This window comes from Phycodurus eques, chromosome 15, assembly GCF_024500275.1.
Source record: "Phycodurus eques isolate BA_2022a chromosome 15, UOR_Pequ_1.1, whole genome shotgun sequence".
Classification (NCBI taxonomy): domain Eukaryota; kingdom Metazoa; phylum Chordata; class Actinopteri; order Syngnathiformes; family Syngnathidae; genus Phycodurus; species Phycodurus eques.
The window spans coordinates 6,485,579-6,505,897 of record NC_084539.1 but is presented as its reverse complement, the minus strand read 5'-3'; the positions used below and the strand labels follow the sequence as shown (position 1 = coordinate 6,505,897).

Below are 20,319 nucleotides of genomic sequence, written 5' to 3'. Positions count from 1 at the left end.
ATATTTTTTTCTGTCTCTACTTCTACTTAAGTACAGAGGTTGAGTATTTTTGCCTCTGCCCCAGTTCCAGAACGCTCTAGTACAAAATATGTGATTCGGCTTCCCTGGATATAACAAACAAACAAAAATCAATTCAGTAAAAGGATTACAGAAACACTGTCTCTCAAAAATTCAAATTTCCTTTGGATTGTATTGCAGCGAATGTGGCAGGACCAGTCAGTGTGGTGTTATTAGGATTCCCGCATAGTTTGTAGGCAGGGCACGCCCTACTCCAATATTACTGGATCCGAGACATGCACTGCTGCACTATGATTGGCTGTTGTATCTTATAGGATACGCCCTACTGCTTCCAGACGGGAAAAGGTGTGACTAAAGTGTGGAGGCGTTAATATGTTTCCCACTAACCCTACCCGTAACCCATCCTAAACCGCCTTAAGACCCAACCACAGCCCAAATCTAGCCATAAAAAAACGTGTTTGTTTTTATTTCATACTAATGTGATGCATGTCTGGGATGGTCATCTCGTTACGTCTGCGTAGCCTGCCCTTCCCGTGACGCAGGAGCCAATCCTATTGCAGTGGGGCGTGGCCTGCCTAGAACCCATGTGGGACTCAATCACTCGTCAGGAGTGTGTGTGCGTAGAGCTTCATGTCAAACACTACAAGACAAGCATAGCCGGCAGGTGCCTCTTGCAATTTTATTTTCTAAACGCATTTATTCGTCAGCGGACTACAACAGCGTCTGGACCGATATGGCGACGGATATAACTAAAGGTGTGGACCAAGTGTCGGTTGGTAAGTAAGAAACTAATGAATCTCTGTGGGCTAAAGTATGTTAGCCACCTAGCTTCTGGTGACATGTGTACAGTGCCGTACCAATTGCATCATTCACAGACATGCTAGCCGTTAGCATGCTAGTAATTCCTGCGCTGCCATATTCACAGACATTTTTCGGCGTGTTGATGTACTGCTGAAATGAGTGTAGTATTACATGGTAAGATTATAAACGGACATGAAAATGAAACCCTGTACCTACCCGAATGGTAACCCATTACAGCTGTCATTTTGCCGCACAGAATGCTCCGTCAGTGAGTTACGTTATCACGATTTAATTGTTCATACAAATACTGTAAAACAAACACAATCGTGTATAAATCATTGCGTTTTGTGCAGAGCCTGAGTGAATAGAATCGGTATTTATTGTGTGTGGCGTGTAATGTTTTTATAGTTAGCATTATTCCTTATATAAGAGTTTCCCCCTTTATTACGGGTCCATTTTATAGTTTTATTAGGGCTTATAACTATACAGATCGAAACTGAAAATCACAATACTATACTCTTATCTTTACACTTAATTATTCTTGAACCTTTATCATCTGTCAGTCTAGATTTATTCACTTCATTCGCTTAATCTATTTCCTTATGAACGTTATTTGTTTAGAACACAGGTCCTTAATAGGAGTCAAGATACAGATACTATGAGGACTGTAATAATTCAGTATCTAAACCAAAAATCGCAATACAATAAAAATCGCAGCACAAACCTATGTTGTCTTTGAAATGGGAGAAATGCGGCACGTCTGTTCCAACTTCCAGATTTTGTGCCTCTAATCCAGGTAAAGACGTCTGAGCTCACAGTGCTACAAAACTTCCATCCATCCATTTTCTATATCGCTTATCCTCATTAGGGTCGCAGACGTGCTGATGCCTATCCCAGCTGACAGTGCGAGGAAGGGTAAACCCTGGACCTGTCACCAGCCAATTGCAGCGCACATGCAGACAGCCATTACACTCACATTCACACCTAAAGTCAATTTAGAGCCTTCAATTAACCTAACATGCATCTTTTTGGATATGTGGGTGGAAACAGGAGTACCCGGAGAAAACCCACACAACCACGGAGAGAACATGCAACTACACACAAGTCGTGAGCCCAGATACGAACCCACAACTTTGATGTGTGAGGCAGATGTGCTTATCAGTAGGCCACCACTACAAAATCTCGTATACTTAAGTTAATTTGGAAAAAAATCGTGATCCTAGATTGAAGATCCATTTCATCACCAAGCCTCCTACAACTGCGTGTCACTGTCATGTGACTACTTTTTCTAGTGATGGTCATCAGTCCAGAGTGAGCAAAACAGTGGCAACTGCTAATTCTTGTTCTGTTCAAGTATGTGAGGAGAGCGAAACGGAGGAGAATCGGAAACATAGCTAGTAATACAAATCACCGTGAAATTGAAGAACCTCGAAGCTCATTTAGGTCAGCAGTATGGGAACATTTTGGCTATGCGGTTGAGAACAGACCTGGAACTCAAGTAGTTAACAGTTCTTGCAGTTATTGTCATGATATTAACTGATTAGTTTCAGTCATGTGCTTGTAAGTCTCTGCACATCAAAAGTGGAAAAAAAAGTGCCTTAAACAGATTTTGGCTTTGAATTTGGCGAACATATTCCCCAAGTCATGAACATAATGCATCTTGAAAGACTCACCACAAAATTGATTTAACTGGGGTAAGGACGAAAAGGTATGGAGGACCAAAGTATATAAATAACTAATTAAATAATATAGTTATTTATATACAGTGGGTACGGAAAGTATTCAGATCCCCTTATTTTTTTCACTTTGTTGCAGCCATTTGCTAAAATCATTTAAGTTCATTACCCCCCTCATTAACGTACACACAGCACCCCATATTGACAGAGAAAACAGAATTGTAGAAATTATTGTTGGGACTGTATTGGACAGGTGATGAGCAGTGCCTGGTTTTCTCCACACATACCGCTTAGAATTAAGGCCAAAAAGTTCTATCTTGGTTTCATCAGACCAGATAATCTTATTTCTCACCATCTTTCAGTCCTTCAGATGTTTGTTTTTTTTATGTTATGTTTTGTTTTTTTCACGCAAACTCCATGCAGGCTTTCATGAGTCTCTCACTGAGTAGAGGCTTCCGTCGGGCCACTCTGCCATGAAGCCCCCACTGGTGGAGGGCAGCAGTGATGGTTGACTTTCTGAAACTTTCTCCCATCTCCCAACTGCATCTCTGCAACTTTGATCACAGTGATCTTTGGGTTCTTCTTTACCTCTCTCACCAAGACTCTTCTCCACAGATTGCTCAGTTTTGCTGTCCGGGAAGGGTTCTGGTCGTTCCAAACGTCTTCCATTTAAGGATTATGGAGGCCACTGTGCTCTTAGGAACCTAAAGTGCAGCTGAATTTTTCTTGTAACCTTGGCCATATCAGTGCCTTGCCACAATTCTATCTCTGAGCTCCTTAGGCAGTTCGTTTGGCCTCATGATTCTCATTTGCTCTGACATGCACTGTGAGCTGTAAGGTCTCGTATAGACAGGTGTGTGGCTTTCCTAATCAAGTCCAATCAGTATAATCAAACACAGCTGGACTTCAAAGGAGGTGTAGAACCATCTAATTGTATGCTAATTGTATGCCTTTACATACTTGTAATATCAAATATTCTTAAGCCATTTAACAACTGAAACCAAATTAACTGCAAGGATAACCCTTGATGGATTACATCATAATGAATGAGTATAATACATTAAAAAACGGATACTGCAGTGGCTCAGGAATGGCACCTCAAAACAAGGCACCATATTGTTTTTGTTCAATGGTAAACATAATATTCAAGGTTATTTCTTGCACTGTTATTAGTAAAGATAAAAATCTCCAATTTGACTCAAAAAACATTCTGTCATTTATCATCAATCTCAAATGAAATGTTTGAAGAACTTGTGCTAAAAAATACTGCACTTGCGTACCACAGGTGAACTATATGTGTCGGACAAATGTGGCAACGACCAGGATGGAGATGGCTCTGAGCAGAAACCCTTCAAGACTTCTCTCAAGGTAAGCAGCGTACAGGCAATGTTTCCAGTACAATTTTTAATAGGGATGAGTAAGTACCGATACCAGGAATCGGTATCGGGCCAATACCGGTCTTATTTTAAAGTATCAGGTACTTGTGAAGGCTGCCGATACCAGTCACTGATACTTAAAGCAAAAGTAAAGTCAGGAGGTCAAAACTTCCTATATTATTATTATATTGTAAATCTCAATATCTTCTTTAGCAGATGCAGGTTACTTTTGCAGGTTTAAAAAAAAAAAATACTTTTAAAATCACCACATCCGTAAGCTGCCATTTTTTTATTTTATTTTATTTGTTTTTCATTACGTGTGCAAAAGTTGCGAGAGTGATGTAACACAGTCCCTCCTTCGGGTGAAAGGAAGGAAGTGTCATTGCTCTGAGAATGAAATGACCTGGATGAATGAGACTATTCACAAGCAAAAGCCTAACAAGGCATTGATGTCTGATGGTGGGGGTTTTATTTTGAAGTTGGCAATTGGCCTCTGCAGGTGTTGCTGTAGTGCTTTAAAAAATGAAATAAATATATGCCGTGTTGCTTTATATGAACAATCTTGCGGTTGGCTTGACTTCGACTTTTCAATTGGAGTTACAGAGTTTGAACTCAAACTTGCTACAATAGTGTCCAAATCAGAATCCTCTTTATTTTGCCAAGTATGTCCCAAAAAAACCACACAAGGAATTTGTCTCCGGTAGTTGGAGCCGCTCTAGTACAACAACAGACAGTCAATTGACAGAGAACACTTTTGAGACATAAAGACATTGAGAAAAACCGTCACTGAGCAATAAGGGGGGGTGCTAGTTATCTGGTAATGGTAATACAATTTTTAAAACATTTTAAAAAAATTTTTTGACAATTGTACAAAAAGATGCAGAGTCCTCTAGCACTTAGAGCAGTTTGAATGACTAATATAGCAATAGTCTGGTGCAATGACCATTGTGACATTGCGACATGAAACGATCTTAATTGTTGGTCAACTATAGCTGCAGGCGTCATGGAATGCCATGGAACGCATGGCCAAGCTTATAGCAAACTTGACGTCCCAAATGCAAAGTGTGTGAATTTAATTTACTACGCAGACTAGTTCAAAGTTCCGTTCACCGTTCCAAAAGTTAACTACCGTAATTTCTCGCGTATATTGCGCATTTGTTTCCTCAAAAAATTATCAAACATCAATAGCACATTATATATAGGTATCGGGGAAAAATGGAAAAAAAAACATTTTATAAATGTATGCCGCCATCTAGAGGTTATGAAAAAGCTGTACACTTTCATTCTAATACGCCACCGCCCCCTAGAAATTATGAAAAAGTTGTACACTTTCATTCTAGTATGCCACCTCCACCTGGTGGGTATGAAAAAGGTGGCGTATTAGAATGAAACACACAGTGTAATGAAAGTGTAATGAAATACACTTTCATTCCAATATGACAGGGGTAGGTATGACTGCATATCTGTACAGTTGTGCTCATAAGTTTACATATACAGGCAGAATTTGTGAATCCCCCCCCCCCCCCCCCCTCCCAAATACGACTGGTGACTGAACAACAACCACCATCGTTTTATTTATGGTTATGTTTTGTTTAATGATAATGGTTTTCTAAAATGCTTGACAGTTTAATTTGAATCCCATTAAAATCAAATGTGTTTCGTCTTCGTTTTCTTTAAAGAATTGGACATCTTACAAATTCTACCTGGGTAATCAAACATATGAGAACAACTTTGTGTTTTCTCATTTACTAAATAAAGTAGCACTGTGAATTTCAAAATAAGAGCAAGTAAATAAAAAGAGAGAATTTAAAAAAGCATTTTCAAATAAAGTGCTTAAATTCAGAATATCCATCCATCCATTTTTCTACCGCTTATGCGAGGTCGGGTCGCGGGGGGAGTAGCTTTAGCAGGGATGCAAAGACTTCCCCCCCCTCCGCAGCCCTCCCTTCAGAATAATACTTTGAAAAAAACTAACAAAATACAGATATTACTTCGTTTTGATCACATGGGTAGAAGCAAAATCGTGCATTGTAAAAATTTCCAGAATTTTTAGGTCAACTTTGGGGGTGCGTATTATACATGGGTTCGCATAATATACAAGAAATTATGGTAGTTCATAGTTCTCCCTATAGAGGTGAACATCACCTATAGAGGTGAACATTTGAAAATGTAAACGCTTGAGATTTATGAAAATAATGTTGCATATTGATATGTATCTTTCCTAACTTAAGTCATTGTTGATGATTATTGTGAGGAATTATTAACAGCTGGATCAGTGTCCTCATGGAGTTGAATATCATTAATTATTAGTAATGACATATAATTAAAGGTAATTTTATTATTTCAGAAGTGCGTATTAAACGGGTAGCCCTTCACATCAATCAATACCAAAGACTTAGTTATCACTTTCAAAGAGGTTGGTGATCCCTGAACTAAAGCATTCTAGGATAAATAATAAATTTCCTAGTAATAAATTTTTACAATGATGTACTACATTACAAAACAACCAAAGAACACATTCGCTGCCATTTACGCAGTGTTCCTGAATGCAACTCGCGCGCACACAGACTGCTGTGACTGCCTGCCGAATGTAAACATGAATAGCGGTTGCCAAATACGGCGTTCATTCCCAACATACAAAGCCTCGTATAGTGTGTCCATATGCGTTTTGTCCTGGAAGTCCTGAGCAAAACCTGACACTCTTGAATGAAAATTAACTGGTTCGAAAGTTCTTTAACACCAGAATGAGCGCATTGTCATTTGTTTATCAGGCAGAAATGAACTAAGTTCAGTTCACGTTCACACAAAATATGAACTAGTTCAGGTACAACACTGGCCAAATGAGTACTCAAACATGGAAACAAGTGTGCCACTTCTAAAGCACGCTTCTCCACTGGCTCCCAACAGACGAAATGTCACTACATTATTAAGTTGCGCTTAAACTATCATTAGGTACGTAACGGACATCAAAGAAATGAGCCACAGCTGTTAATCAAATCATCGAGGAGCCGAAAATAGTCACAAAAGAAGGCAGTAAACAGTGGCGTGACAAATTGAACAATACAAACATAAGTCACTAAATTGTGTACTCACTGTGGTTCAAAGACTCACTCAATCACTGCAGTGCTGTTCTGCGTAACAAGTCAATTGCAGTCACTGCTCCATTGTAGAAATGAGCAATTTGGCGTTCACCTTTGTGCTCAGTCTGAAAGGCACATTTGACATTTCGTATTTTTTTCCCCACATTTATTTTCTCTGACGTCGTCACCGTCTTTGTTGTTTAACACAATTTGCAAACTTTGTATTTTCACCATTTTTCCACTCCTTGAATCAAATATGTGCGCCTAGCATTGTTGATGTAAAGACGTGCGTTTTCTCTTCTGAGCTTCACAATTAACTCTTTCTTGCCCTTGACAGGCAGCTACTGTCTGTACACATAGTATCAAACTGATACTATGGGCTGGCAGTGAATGAGTTAAGTAAGCGGATCCGCTTATCGATCCCCGATTTTTTTTTTTTTTGTCCTCGAAATATTGGAGTACCGTAATTTCTTGTGTATAATGCGCACCCATGTATGATATGCACCGCCGAAGTTGACCTCAAAATTCTGGAAAACCCTTCTACCTATATATAATGCATTTTTACAATGCATGACTTTGCTTCTATCCATATGATCAAAACATGAAGCACGATCGGTATCTTGTTAGTTTTTTTTCCAAATAATTATTCTGAAGTTAACACTTTATTTGAGCATGTGATACTTTGTTTTTATTTACTTACTCTTATTTTGAAATGCACAGCCCTACTTTTATTTAATAAATGAGTAAATATATTCTCATATATTTGATTACCCAGGCAGAATTTGTAAGATGGGTGCAATTCCTGAAAGAAAACATGAAGGTCCAGGCGAAGCACTATTTTATTTTAATGGGATTCAAATTAAACAGTCAAGCATTTCAGAAAATCGTTGTCATTAAACAAAACATAACCATAAAGAAATTAATGATGGTTGTTGTCCAGTCATGAGTCGTAATTTAAAAAAACAAACAAACAAAAACAACACTATTTCACAAATTCTACCAGGTATGTAAACTTATGATCACAACTGTACATATATGCCTTCATATGTACCTGTCATATAGGAATGGTGGTGGCATATTGGAATGATATATTAGAATGACAATGTACACCTTTCTCATAACCTCGAGGTGGCGATGGCATATTGGAATGAATCTCTACAGCTTTTTCATAACCTCTAGTTGGCCGCATACATTTATAAAATGTGAACGTTTTTTTTTCCATTTTCCCCTTTATCCATGTATAATGCGGACTATTGATTTTTTTTTTTTTTTTTTTTTTTATATATACAATTGTGGGGGAGACAAAATGTGCATTATACACAAGAAATTATGGTATTCGTTGCAGCCCTAGATAGTACCCAACAAGGATGCCTCCTGGAATAGGTGAAAATTTAATTTATTTGTTTAATTCTTATTCCATAAACACTATATTAATCAGAATACCATGTTTAGTCACACAATATATGTTTTTAATTACGTTAAATGAATTCCAAAGTTTTGTGTGACCTTCGTTATATTTTTCTCACAAAAGTTAAAGCATGTGTTGTTGTTTTTTTTGTTTGTTTTTAAATATTTAATTTTATTTATTTTTTGTTATAATGGTGCTAAGAATATTTGCGATATTTTCACCAAGATATCTGATGGTATTTTTGGATTTACCTTCACAGGCTCTGCTCTTCACTGGCCAAGAACCATTCCCTACAATCTATGTAGACACACAGAAAGAGGAAGAGGTACCGGGAAATTATTTGTACACACTTGTTTTTTTTTGGTTTGTTTTTTTGTTATTTCATATATGTTTCGTACAGGCATTTATTCTTGTCAATTGAGTAAATAATTATGTATTAAATTTAAGTGGAATACTCTTTTGATAGTTTTCCGTAATGTACATTACCTAACGAGATTGCCTGCACATTTTGAAGAATTGTACCTATTGTATGTAACTGACGGTGGTAAATTTCAGTATTTTTGATACCTTATTTGTTTCTGTCAGCGTTGGGTAGTGATCTCCAAGACGCAGATGAAGAATGCAAAGAAAGCTTTTAACCGTGAACAGGCCAAGAATGAGTCCAAAGAAAAGAAGGAGGTGTGTGCCTCACTTACCCTTTAACGTCAGCTGCTGCAATACACGTATATATTTTGTTCATTAGTCTGACGGTTGGGTTTTTTTGGTCCTTGTTTATTTTACAGGCGGAAGACAGTGAGAGGAGAGAGAAGAACCTGGAGGAAGCCAAGACAATCATTATTGAAAAGGACCCCACTTTGTCCGAAGCGGAAACGGTTGCTCTTTGGTTTTATTTTTGCTCATCATAACAAGAAATCCAAATTCATAATTGCTTTTTGATAATTGGAATGTTGATATATAAGCAACAATCTTATTGCTGAAGTGGGACGCATTTGGTAGTTATTCTTCAACTTCCCTTTTGTGTTTTTTCAGGTAAAAATCAGTCATCTGGGACCAAAGAGAGGTCAAAAAGTAAAAGTGTTTGGATGGGTTCATCGGCTTAGGAGACAAGGTTAAGAGACTTCAAGTCGCATATGGATAGCTACAGTGTTGTGAAAAAGTGTTTGCCCCCATCCTGATTTTTTTTTTTTTTTTTTTTTTGTCTTTTTTTTTTTGCATGTTTGTCACACTTTTAAATGTTTCCCATCATCAAACAAATATAAATATTAGTCAAAGACAACACAAACATAAAATGCAATTTTTAAATGATTTTTATTAAGGAGCAAAAAATACAAACTTACATGGCCCTGTGTTTAAAAAAAAAAGTGATTTTTGCTCTACCTGCAAACTCAGGAGGTCATGTTAAAACTTAACTGTGGTTTATCATACCAGAGTTAAGTTTCTCTAGCCACTCTCAGGCTTGATACTGCCACAACTGTTCTCAATCAAGAAATCACTTAAATAGGACCTGCCTGACAAAGTGAAGTAGACCAAACACTAGATATCATGCTGATATCTAAAGAAATTCAGGAAGAGATGAGAGAGAAAGTAATTGAGGTCTATCTGTCTAGAAAAGGTTATAAAGCCATTTCAAAAGCTTTGTGACTCCAGCGAACCACAGTGAGAGCCATTATCCACAAAAGGCAAAAACAGCACACAAGCAACAGTGGAAGCTTCCCAGGAGTGGCCAGCCGACCAAAATTACCCCAAGACTGTAGCGACGACTCATCCAAACATAAAAAAAAAAAAACGGCAGGCCTCACTTGCCTCAGTTAATATCCATGTTCATGACTCTACCATGAGAAAGAGATTGGATATAAATGGCCTGTATGGCATAGTTCCAAGACAAAAACCACTGCTGAGCAGAAATAACATTAAGGCTATTTTCAATTTTGCCAGAAGAGGTCTTGATGATCCCCAAGACACTTGGGAAAATACTCTGTGGTCTAAGGAGTCAAAAGTAGAATTTTTTAGAACGTGTTTGTCGTGTTACATCTGGCGTAAAAGTAATAACGCATTTTAGAAAAAGAACATCATACCAAAAGTAAAATATGGTGGTGGTTGTGTGATGGTCAGGGGCTGTTTTGCTCCTTCAGGACCTGGAAGTTTTGCTGTGATAAATGGTACCATGAATTCTGCTGTCACCTCAGCTGAAACGAACTTGGGTTCTGCAGCAAGACAATGATCCAAAACACACCAGCAAATCCACCTCTGTATGGCTGAAGAAAAACAAAATGAAGACTTTGGACTGGCCTATTCAGAGTACTAACCTGCATTTATTGAGATGCTGTGGCATGACCTTAAAAAGACAGTTAATGCACGAAAACCCTCCAATGTGGCTAGACTTATAACAATTCTGCAAAGATGAGGGGGGGGCAGAATTCCTCCACAGCGCTGTAAGAGGGCTGATTGCAAATGCTTGATTGCAGTTACTACTGCTCAGAGTGGCCCAACCAGTTATTCGGTTTAGCGGGGAATCACTTTTTCACACAGGCCATGTAGGTTCAGATTTTTTTTTCTCCCTTAATAAAAACCATTTCAAAACTGCATTTTGTGTTAACTTGTGTTGTCTTTGATTAATATTTAAATTTATTTGATGATGAGAAACATTTAAGTGTGACAAACATGCCAAAAATGTTTAAATCAGAAAGGGGGCCAACAGAATTTCACACCACTGTATATTAACTGTTCTCTAAAAAGTGAACCCATTTTAATTGAATTGTGTTTGCCTACAGGGAAAAATTTGATGTTTATCGTGCTGAGAGATGGCACTGGTTTCCTGCAGTGTGTCCTGTCTGATAAACTGGTAAAACTTTAACACATAATTACCCTTTTTTGACAGTATGAATTTATATTGTCCAGTGAGTGACAGCCCTCATTATAATATATTGTTCTTCTGTGTGGTTATGTTGTTTTACTTGGTAAACGTTTTGTTCAATTTTATATAGAATGTCTGTGGAAATGTTTTTTTATTCATCTGTAAAAATGTATGAACATCTACCAACTCATTGGTCTTGTTCTTGTCTACAGTGTCAGTGCTATAATGGCTTAGTGTTGTCTACCGAGAGCAGTGTAGCACTTTATGGGACGGTGACTCCAGTTCCCAAAGGAAAACAGGTAAACATGCCTGCTTATCATGCAAACAAGCAGCAAAACATGCTGAAATGTTTTGCAGTAACATTCCGTGTCATTTATTGGAGATTATATGTTCTGTGTATTTCTAAAGGAGGTATATTAGGCATTTCTTTTAACAATTGAAAACAATTTCCAGTGTCTTATTAACATGTTTGTGACACGTTTTTGTCAAAATACCACTAGGCACCTGGAGGCCACGAGCTCCACTGCGACTTCTGGGAGCTGATTGGCCTGGCACCAGCAGGCGGGGCCGACAACCTCCTGAACGAAGAGTCTGACGTGGACGTCCAACTTAACAACCGACACATGATGATCAGAGGAGAGAACGTATCCAAGGTCCTCAGAGTCCGATCCATGGTCACACAGTGCTTCAGGGACCACTTCTTCAGCCGTGGTTACTACGAGGTGAAGCACACGAAGTCATATTAGTTTAGCAAGACTACCTGGAGATGCAGGACCAGTTCACCAAACATAATCATAATCTACTTCCTGTTTCCTGTGCAGGTCTTTCCTCCGACTTTAGTGCAGACTCAGGTGGAGGGCGGATCCACACTGTTTAATCTCAACTACTTTGGTGAGCAGGCTTACCTGACACAGTCCTCCCAGCTTTACCTGGAGACATGCATACCTGCACTGGGCGACAGCTTCTGCATTGCTCTGTCATACCGAGCTGAGCAGTCCCGCACCCGTAGACACCTCTCAGAGTGAGCATGCCATTCTACTCTCTAGCCAAGCAAAACAAACGCAATTGATTTAAGTCCACATGAACGGCGAGTAACCTTAAAGTGAACCCAGGATCGCAGTCAGGAAACAATGCACAAGTTAATCACTACACTGTAAAAATTCACAATCTCACCAAAAATATTTATTTTTAGTCCAAACTAATCTGATTACACTTAAAATAAAATTCATCATGTAAAAAGTAACTTGTTTTAGTATTTAAATAGTTTTTCTTTTACTTTTTTCAAGATAATGTGTATTTGAAATAAGTAGGTAAAAAATGCCAGTGGAGTAAGAGAAAAACTTACTGGCTCTCCAGTGTTTTTTTTTTCAATTTTTTATTGTTATTATTATTTTCCTCCCCCTTATTTATTCACTGCTATTTTGTCTTACTCCACTGGCAATTTCTTTCTGCTAATTTGTAGTACAATGACCAGGAATTAGACACACTGCAGGTCAATTCAAATGTCTTTTTTCATATCCGACCCAGGCCTCTTTCATATGTGGATATAAATCGGATATGTATCTGACGTGAGTGCAATATGGATACTCACGGCATGCTCTCCAACCTCTACATCATTGGAAGGCGACAAACATCACAATTGTTCGACAAAACAGACGCGACAAAAGCAAACGGCAGAGAAAGGAGGAAAAAACAGTCAAGTAGCGAAAAGATGATGCTTTACAACTGATGCATATAAGAAAATATTGGCTCCGGTTGCACACAATCCTTGAAGTTGCCACAAATGTGTCACAAAGAGACATACACAAGGCGCCACATTTACTTGGGTAAACGGGGCGCCTCGCGGTTGCGCACATACGTTTGACGTTACGGACGTATTCCGTCCACAGTACAAGTCACGTTTGTTTTTGTAATGTGAATGACTACGTAAAAAGGTGGGATTGAACAAACAATCTGAATTGGGCATCATGCCCAATTCAGATTATGTATGAATGGTATGAATGGAGCCAAATATTCACGGTAAAATAGTGAGATTTTGCAGTCTAGTAGTTCCTGTCTGCTTAAGAGTGAAGGTGCTTCCATAGCCTATCTAAGGTACTTGGCTGGTTTTGTACTATCATACCAAGCAAAAAAGCATTTGTGAGCGGTGGAAGCACAATACATTGGTAATTCCACATCATAAAAGTGGCATTTTGTATTTTTGTGTGTGCAGGTACACTCACGTTGAAGCGGAGTGTCCCTTCATAACCTTTGACAACCTGCTGGAGAGACTGGAGGACTTGGTGTGTGATGTTGTGGACCGAGTTCTAAAATCCCCAGCTGCACAACTACTCTATGACATCAACCCGGTACCAAGCTGGATCACCTGCACTTTTTCTGTTGTTGTTTTTTGGGGGGGAAATTGTATTCTAATGTTCCTGTTTTATTTTCTGATAATGTACATACATTTCAGGAGTTCAAACCCCCTAAAAGGCCATTCAAGAGAATGAACTACTCTGATGCCATCAAATGGCTCAAAGAACACGACGTGAAGAAGGATGATGGCACCTACTATGAGTTTGGAGAGGTAAGCATAACGCAAACGACGCCATTAGAATATCTTGGCTCTCTCGGCCATCAAAATCCTTAGTGAAGTCTGTAATTCACATCGGGCTACTCGTGTACAGCCCTTTCCAAAAATGTTGAATATCATGGAAACGTTTATTTATTTCCATAATTCCATTCAAAAAGTTAAACTTTCAAAGATTATAGATTCAGGGCCCACAATTGAAACTATTTCAAGTATTTGTTTATTTTTACATAACTTGGCCTTCCAACTCATAAAACCCACGAAATCAGGAATTCAAAAAATTTGAATGCTGTGAAGAAATCCCCATTTACTTCTCAGTTTTTGCAGGGGGAAAAAAAGAGAAATTAGGGTCACATTATATCAATCAAAATTATGGTATTTTAATCTTCAATACTTGGTTGATGCGCTGTGGCTTTGAGGCAATCAGCCTGTGGCATTGCCTGAGAGATAGGGAAACCCTGATTTACTTTATGCTTGCTGTCGGTTCGTCTTTGTTTTTGGGTCTGGTGCCCCTCATTTTCCTCTTGATAATACCCCACAGATTCTTAATGGGGTTTAGATCCGGCAAGTTGGCTGGCCAGTCAAGCACTGTGATGGCATGGGCATCAAACCAGGTTTTGGTGCTTCTGGCAGTACGGGCAAGGACCAGTTGCTGCTGGAAGATGAAGTCTGCATCTCTATATAGCTCCACAGCAGAAGGAATCATCAGGTCCTCTAAAACATTCTGGTAGACTGTTGCGGTGACCTTGCATTTAAGAAAGCAGAGTTTACCAACACCTGCACTGGAGATTGCACCCCAAATCATGATATTTCACACTGGACCTCAAGCAGCTTGGGTTCTGTTCTTCACCCGTCTTCCTCTAAACCCTTGGATCTTGATTCCCAAATGAGAGGCACGCTTCACTTTCATCGGAAGGACTGGACCTTGGACCACTGGCCAACAGTCCAGCCCGTCTTCTCCTTGGCCCAGTTGAGACGCTTCCTGCGTTGGCTCAGGCTCAGAAGTGGCTTGACCCGAGGAACCCGACAGTTGTCGCCCATCTCCCAGATGTGTCGGAATGTGGTGGTTTTTGAAGCTGGACTCCCGCCTCATTCCACTCTTTCTGGATCTCTGCTAGATTCTTGAATCGTTTGATAACCCACTAAAGCCCACAGTCATCTCTTTTGCTGGTGCATCTTCTCTTGCCACATTTTGTCATTCCTTTGACTTTCCATTGATATGCTTTGCACTCTGTGAGCAACCAGCCTCCTTCGCTATGAACTTTTGTGGCTTACCCATCCTATGGAGGGTATCAATGATGGTCGTCTGGCCAGTTGTCAAGTCTGCAGTCTTCCCCATATCGAGCCCAACTGAGACAATTGAACCAAACGAAAGCAATTTAATGACACCTGGGTAAACCTGTGCAGGTGATTTGATTTTAGTAGCTGATTAATGTGTGACCCTCAGTTTAAAACATTTACGGCCTGCAAAACTTTTATTATTATTTTTTTTTTTTTTTTTTTCCCCCCCCACAGTATTCTAAGTTTTTGAATTCCTGATTTTGTGGGTTTTATGAGCTGGAAGCCTAAATTATGTAAAAATAAACAAATAAATACTTGAAATTGTTTAAATTGTGGCGGCACGGTGGACGACTGGTTAGCACATCTGCCTCACAGTTCTGGGGACTGGAGTTCAAATCACGGCCCCGCCTATGTGGAGTTTGTCTGTTCTCCCCGTGCCTGTGTGGGTTTTCTCCGGGCACTCCACTTTCCTCCCACATCCCAAAAACATACGTGGTAGGTTGATTGAAGACTCTAAATTGCCCGTAGGTGTGTGTGTGTGTGTGTGAGTGTGAATGATTTTGTTTATATGTGCCCTGCGATTTGGTGACAACCGGTTCAGGGTGTACCCCGCCTCTCACCCGAAGATAGTTGGGATAGGCTCCAGCACGTCCGCGACCCTAATAAGGATAAGCAGTACATAAAATGGATGTTTAAATTGTGGGCCCTGAATCTATAATCTATGAAAGTTTAACTTTTTGAATTGAATTATGGAAATAAATTAACTTTTATGATATAAATTTTTTTGGGGAAAGTGTCTGTATATGGTGATTGTTTAGTACTACTCCATTTGTTGGAATTGTAAAGTGGCATAGAATGTGTGTGTGTGTGTGTGTGCGTGTGTGTGTGTGTGTGTGTGTGTGTGTGTGTGTGTGTGTGTGTGTGTGTTCTTTCTTGGCAACAAGACGCCACATGATGATGCCAAAGCAGTACTCAGAAAACTTTTGTCAGAGCTCAAAAACAGCAAATGTTTTTGCAAAAGAAATCTGCAAATATGCGATTTTCCACAACTGTAAATATACAGGGCTTCACTGAATGTTGGAACAGTACTGTGCATACTGAAATTTGACTTCATTGTGAAAATAATAATTTTCTGGGCTCGACCATCCATTCCTTTTTATATTGAAAGTGTAATCCCGGTAACCTTCCTCTCATTTGTCTTTTTTTGTCTGTGTGTCCGTCAGGACATCCCCGAAGCCCCCGAGAGGCTGATGACAGACGCCATCAATGAAACCATTCTGCTTTGTCGTTTCCCAGTCGAGATAAAGTCCTTCTACATGCAGCGCTGCGCTGAGGACAGACGGCTCACTGAGTCGGTAGGCACCATTGTTTGTTGCACTGGCTTCAGTTAAAAACTAAGTCCTGAACTCGGCCAGGGCCAAACAAAATCCCAATTTGGTTTAACACCTAAATAGTGCACCTTGTGCTGTAATATGGGTTTAGTAGGGGACCTTCTGTGCCTCTTCTTTGTCTTAATTACACTGCCGTCTGCATCTAGTGAGCTCAGTGCTGCCCTAAACTGAAGGCACACAACTCTTTGGACCTACCTGTATACTGTAAAAACCCATTTAACAAAATAAATAAATATATATATATATGACTCTAAATTGTCCGTAGGTTTGAATGGTTGTTTGTCTATATGTGCCCTGCGATTGGCTGGAGACCAGTTCAGGGTGTACCCCGGCTCTCGCTCAGAGTCAGCTGGAATAGGCTTCACCACACCAGCCACCCTGGTGAGTGGCACGTAAAAGGGAAATGGGTTATTTACAGTAGGGTTTCGTTGTATTGTATAACATTTAATTGAAAACCTTCCACATCTAATATTATGAACAATCAGGAAAAAGCTTACAGGATAACTGAATCCCCTTGAAGACATTTGGATGAAAATGAAAACATTCTCGACTTGTGAAAAACGACATCTCCCCCCCCCCTTACAGGTTGACGTTTTAATGCCAAACGTGGGTGAGATTGTAGGAGGTTCAATGCGTATCTGGGATTCTGAGGAGCTGTTGGCGGGCTACAAGAGGGAGGGCATCGACCCAACCCCGTACTACTGGTACACTGATCAGGTAACTGACCGCTTTCTAAGTACCCTTTTTTGCTCCTCTACCTAAATTAGCATTTTTACAACTTGAGCTCAATATAATTTCTTTATTGTGTTGTTCAGAGGAAATACGGCACGTGTCCTCATGGTGGTTATGGCCTCGGTCTTGAGCGTTTCCTCACTTGGCTGCTGAACAGGCACCACATCAGAGACGTGTGCCTTTACCCAAGATTCATCCAACGCTGCCGGCCCTAAATACAAAACATACACACACAAAACACCTGTGGAACCATCACTTACTTAAACTGCAATATTGAATCATTTACAGTGGAAATTTACATTTGTTCAATGTTTTTTTTTCTGTTTTCAGCTTCATTTCTCAGGTCCAAATCACACCAAGTTTTTCACCGCATGGTGCTCAGCCACCATTCTGATTATGTCCCCTCATTAGTGCAGTCACTTCAGCTTTTTCACGTCCACTTGTGTTCTCGAAAACGAACACTTTTTCTGTAATTGTGAAGTACTGCATACGCTTGATTGTTTCCTGCCTTAAATGTAGTCTTTCTAGCTCTGTCTACGCTATGACTGAAGCTTAGCAAATTCTCTATCATAGGGTTAGTAATAAGTGGCAACATTGCTGTTTTTATTTTATTTTTTTGTGCAATTGATACTCCCATTTTACTCTCCTGTCCAAATTCCCTAGGAGGAAAAGATGTCTGATTTTCTTTTGCCTGTGGGTTGTTAACTGAACAAATGTCTGGTTTTGATTTAAGAACATTGTCGGAGGAGGTGTAGCCTTCCATGAGGAGAGGACAAGGCAAGAAAATACACATGCACATGGGTATTGATGATGCCAATGTGTTTTTACAGTTGGGTAAAACTTCAAATCAACAGTCACATTGGCAGTGTGCTGCAGAACATCTGACTACGGTCTTGCAAGGAAATGAACTAAAGCCTTTGCTCCTATTTGTGCATCAGTTGATTGCGGTTATGTACGTGTCATCAAATGTTTGTTGTTTTTTAATTTTGTTATCTGAGAAAATTGGAAAACACAACACCAATAAAACAAAACAAACAAATGATTAATCTTAAGATTTGGTATGTTTTTTTAAAATCAGGTTCTCTTTGTCTGCTTGCACAGAGAAATGACTGAAGCAGCTTTGGTTATTTAAAACATTCTATTGTAAATTTGTCTTTAAACAATTCAAATAAAACATGTTAATGTCATGACTGATCTTATTACCTATTGATGTATCTTTTGCCTAAAAACATCATGGGAAAGGGGTTTATTGTGAGTGTTGCAGGAGACACTGGAGGAGGAGAAGACACATGGGTAAATATGAGCACTGGAAGTTAAATGACTTTCTTCAATAAGCAATACTCAAGCGAAGAGTCGGCCGGTGTACCACGAAGGTGCGGGAATACTCTGGCGCTGGAACACTGGGACTGCCAGGCTTAAATGCAGGCTGTGATCTGTGCTGATGGAAACCAGGTGCGCAGGCAAGGAGGTGACCAGTGCTGGAGAGAGGAACAGAGCGCTGCCCATGCTCTGCAGAGGGGGGTCAGTGTGCTGATCACCACATGCTCCCTCCTTTTTTTGGCATGGGTGACCCTGCCAGGGTCATAACGCCTCAGACAACTTAGCTCTATGGACCATTGGGGGACACGGACCCTTCCACCACGATAAGGCTCGAGGGTTCTTCGTCCTATTTCAAAAGGTTGACTATTTCAAATTTGAGGCATTAATAGTAAAGCCAATCCTTATTGACAAAGCAAATGGTGGTGGCCCACTGAAATACACTTCTTTTTACAACAGTAAAGAAATAAACTGCTTCTTTAAAATGATGTGAGTTGCACAACTGACATGTGCTGCCCTTCAAACTGACAATTACAAGTGCATAAATTACCCCATCTACTCTCATTCATACAATTGTCATAACTGTAAAGACGTGCAATAGTTCCCACACTTTCACAAATTCATTCATATCTCAGAGGTAACAGCGTTTACTTTGCTGTCTGCTATTGTGTGAATGTAAAATGGCTGCCCTCGGGTGTATTGCAACAACATCATGAAGATCTCTCCGGTGGCAATAATGTTAAAGATGGCTTGAGTGAAAAGTATAAAAGAAGCAAAAAAAAAAAAAAACGAACTCTTTGGACACTAAGATGAATTTGTTTTAGTTTGCATGGAAAAGCAGAAAAATCCGATCTGTCGAAAAATGACATTAGCATCTCCAGAAAATGTTGCAAATCATCAAACTATTATCTAATGGCAAAGACATTAATTAACAACTGACAATAATTAAAATATCAATCAAATTAATTGATTTTCAAAAGGAAATTGAGTGGGTCATGTCTCCTCTGAACATGTCCAAACCATCAAAGTCTGTTCTAGGGACGTGGATTGTGACCTCTCTGGCAGGGAAGGAGCCCGAGTTGGTGTGCGAGGTGTGGGTATACTTATTGCCCCCCGGCTCGGCGCCTGTACGTTGGGGTTCACCCCGGTGGATGAGAGGGTAGCCTCTCTCCGCCTTCGGGTGGTGGGACGGGTTCTGACTGTTGTTTGTGCCTATGCACCAAACAGAAGTTCAGAGAACCCACCCTTTTTGTAGTCCTTAGAGGGGGTGCTGGAGAGCGCTCCCGCTGGGGACTCCATCGTTCTGCTGGGGGACTTCAATGCTCACGTGGGCAATGACAGTGAGACCTGCAAGGCGTGATTGTGAGGAACGCCCCCCGATCAGAACCCGAGTGGTGTGCTGTTATTGGACTTCTGTGCTCATCACGGATTGTCCATAACGAGCACCATGTTCATGCATACGGGTGTCCACACGTGCACTTGGCACCAGGCCACCCTAGGTCGCAGTTTGATGATCGACTTTGTGGTCGGAACATCAGACTTGCGGCCGCATGTCTTGGACACTGAAGAGAAGGGAGGAGCTGTCAACTGATCACCACTTGGTGGTGAGTTGGCTCCGATGGTGGGGGAAGATGCCGGTCCAACGTGGAAGGCCCAAAACGTATTGTGAGGGTCTGCTTGGAAGTCTGGCAGAATCCCCTGTCAGAAGGAGTTTCAACTCCCACCTCCAACAGAACTTTGCTCATGTTCTGGTGGAGGCGGGGGACATCGAGTCCGAGTGGACCATGCTCCGCGCCTCCATTGCTGAGGCGACCGA

General features: G+C 40.2%; 1 protein-coding gene across 1 annotated transcript; it reads left to right on the top strand.

The window, feature by feature from the left end:
• The first annotated feature begins 630 nt into the window (after nt 1-630).
• Nucleotides 631-18,373, top strand: nars1 (asparaginyl-tRNA synthetase 1). Its single transcript, XM_061699402.1, has 15 exons — nt 631-794; nt 3,781-3,863; nt 8,619-8,684; nt 8,945-9,037; nt 9,142-9,231; nt 9,389-9,467; nt 11,131-11,201; nt 11,426-11,512; nt 11,714-11,935; nt 12,035-12,234; nt 13,426-13,561; nt 13,666-13,779; nt 16,287-16,418; nt 17,040-17,171; nt 17,270-18,373. The coding sequence occupies exons 1-15, from the start codon at nt 752-754 to the stop codon at nt 17,399-17,401; spliced, it is 1,680 nt and encodes a 559-aa protein (XP_061555386.1). The 5' UTR covers nt 631-751; the 3' UTR covers nt 17,402-18,373.
• Nucleotides 18,374-20,319: the final 1,946 nt, after the last annotated feature.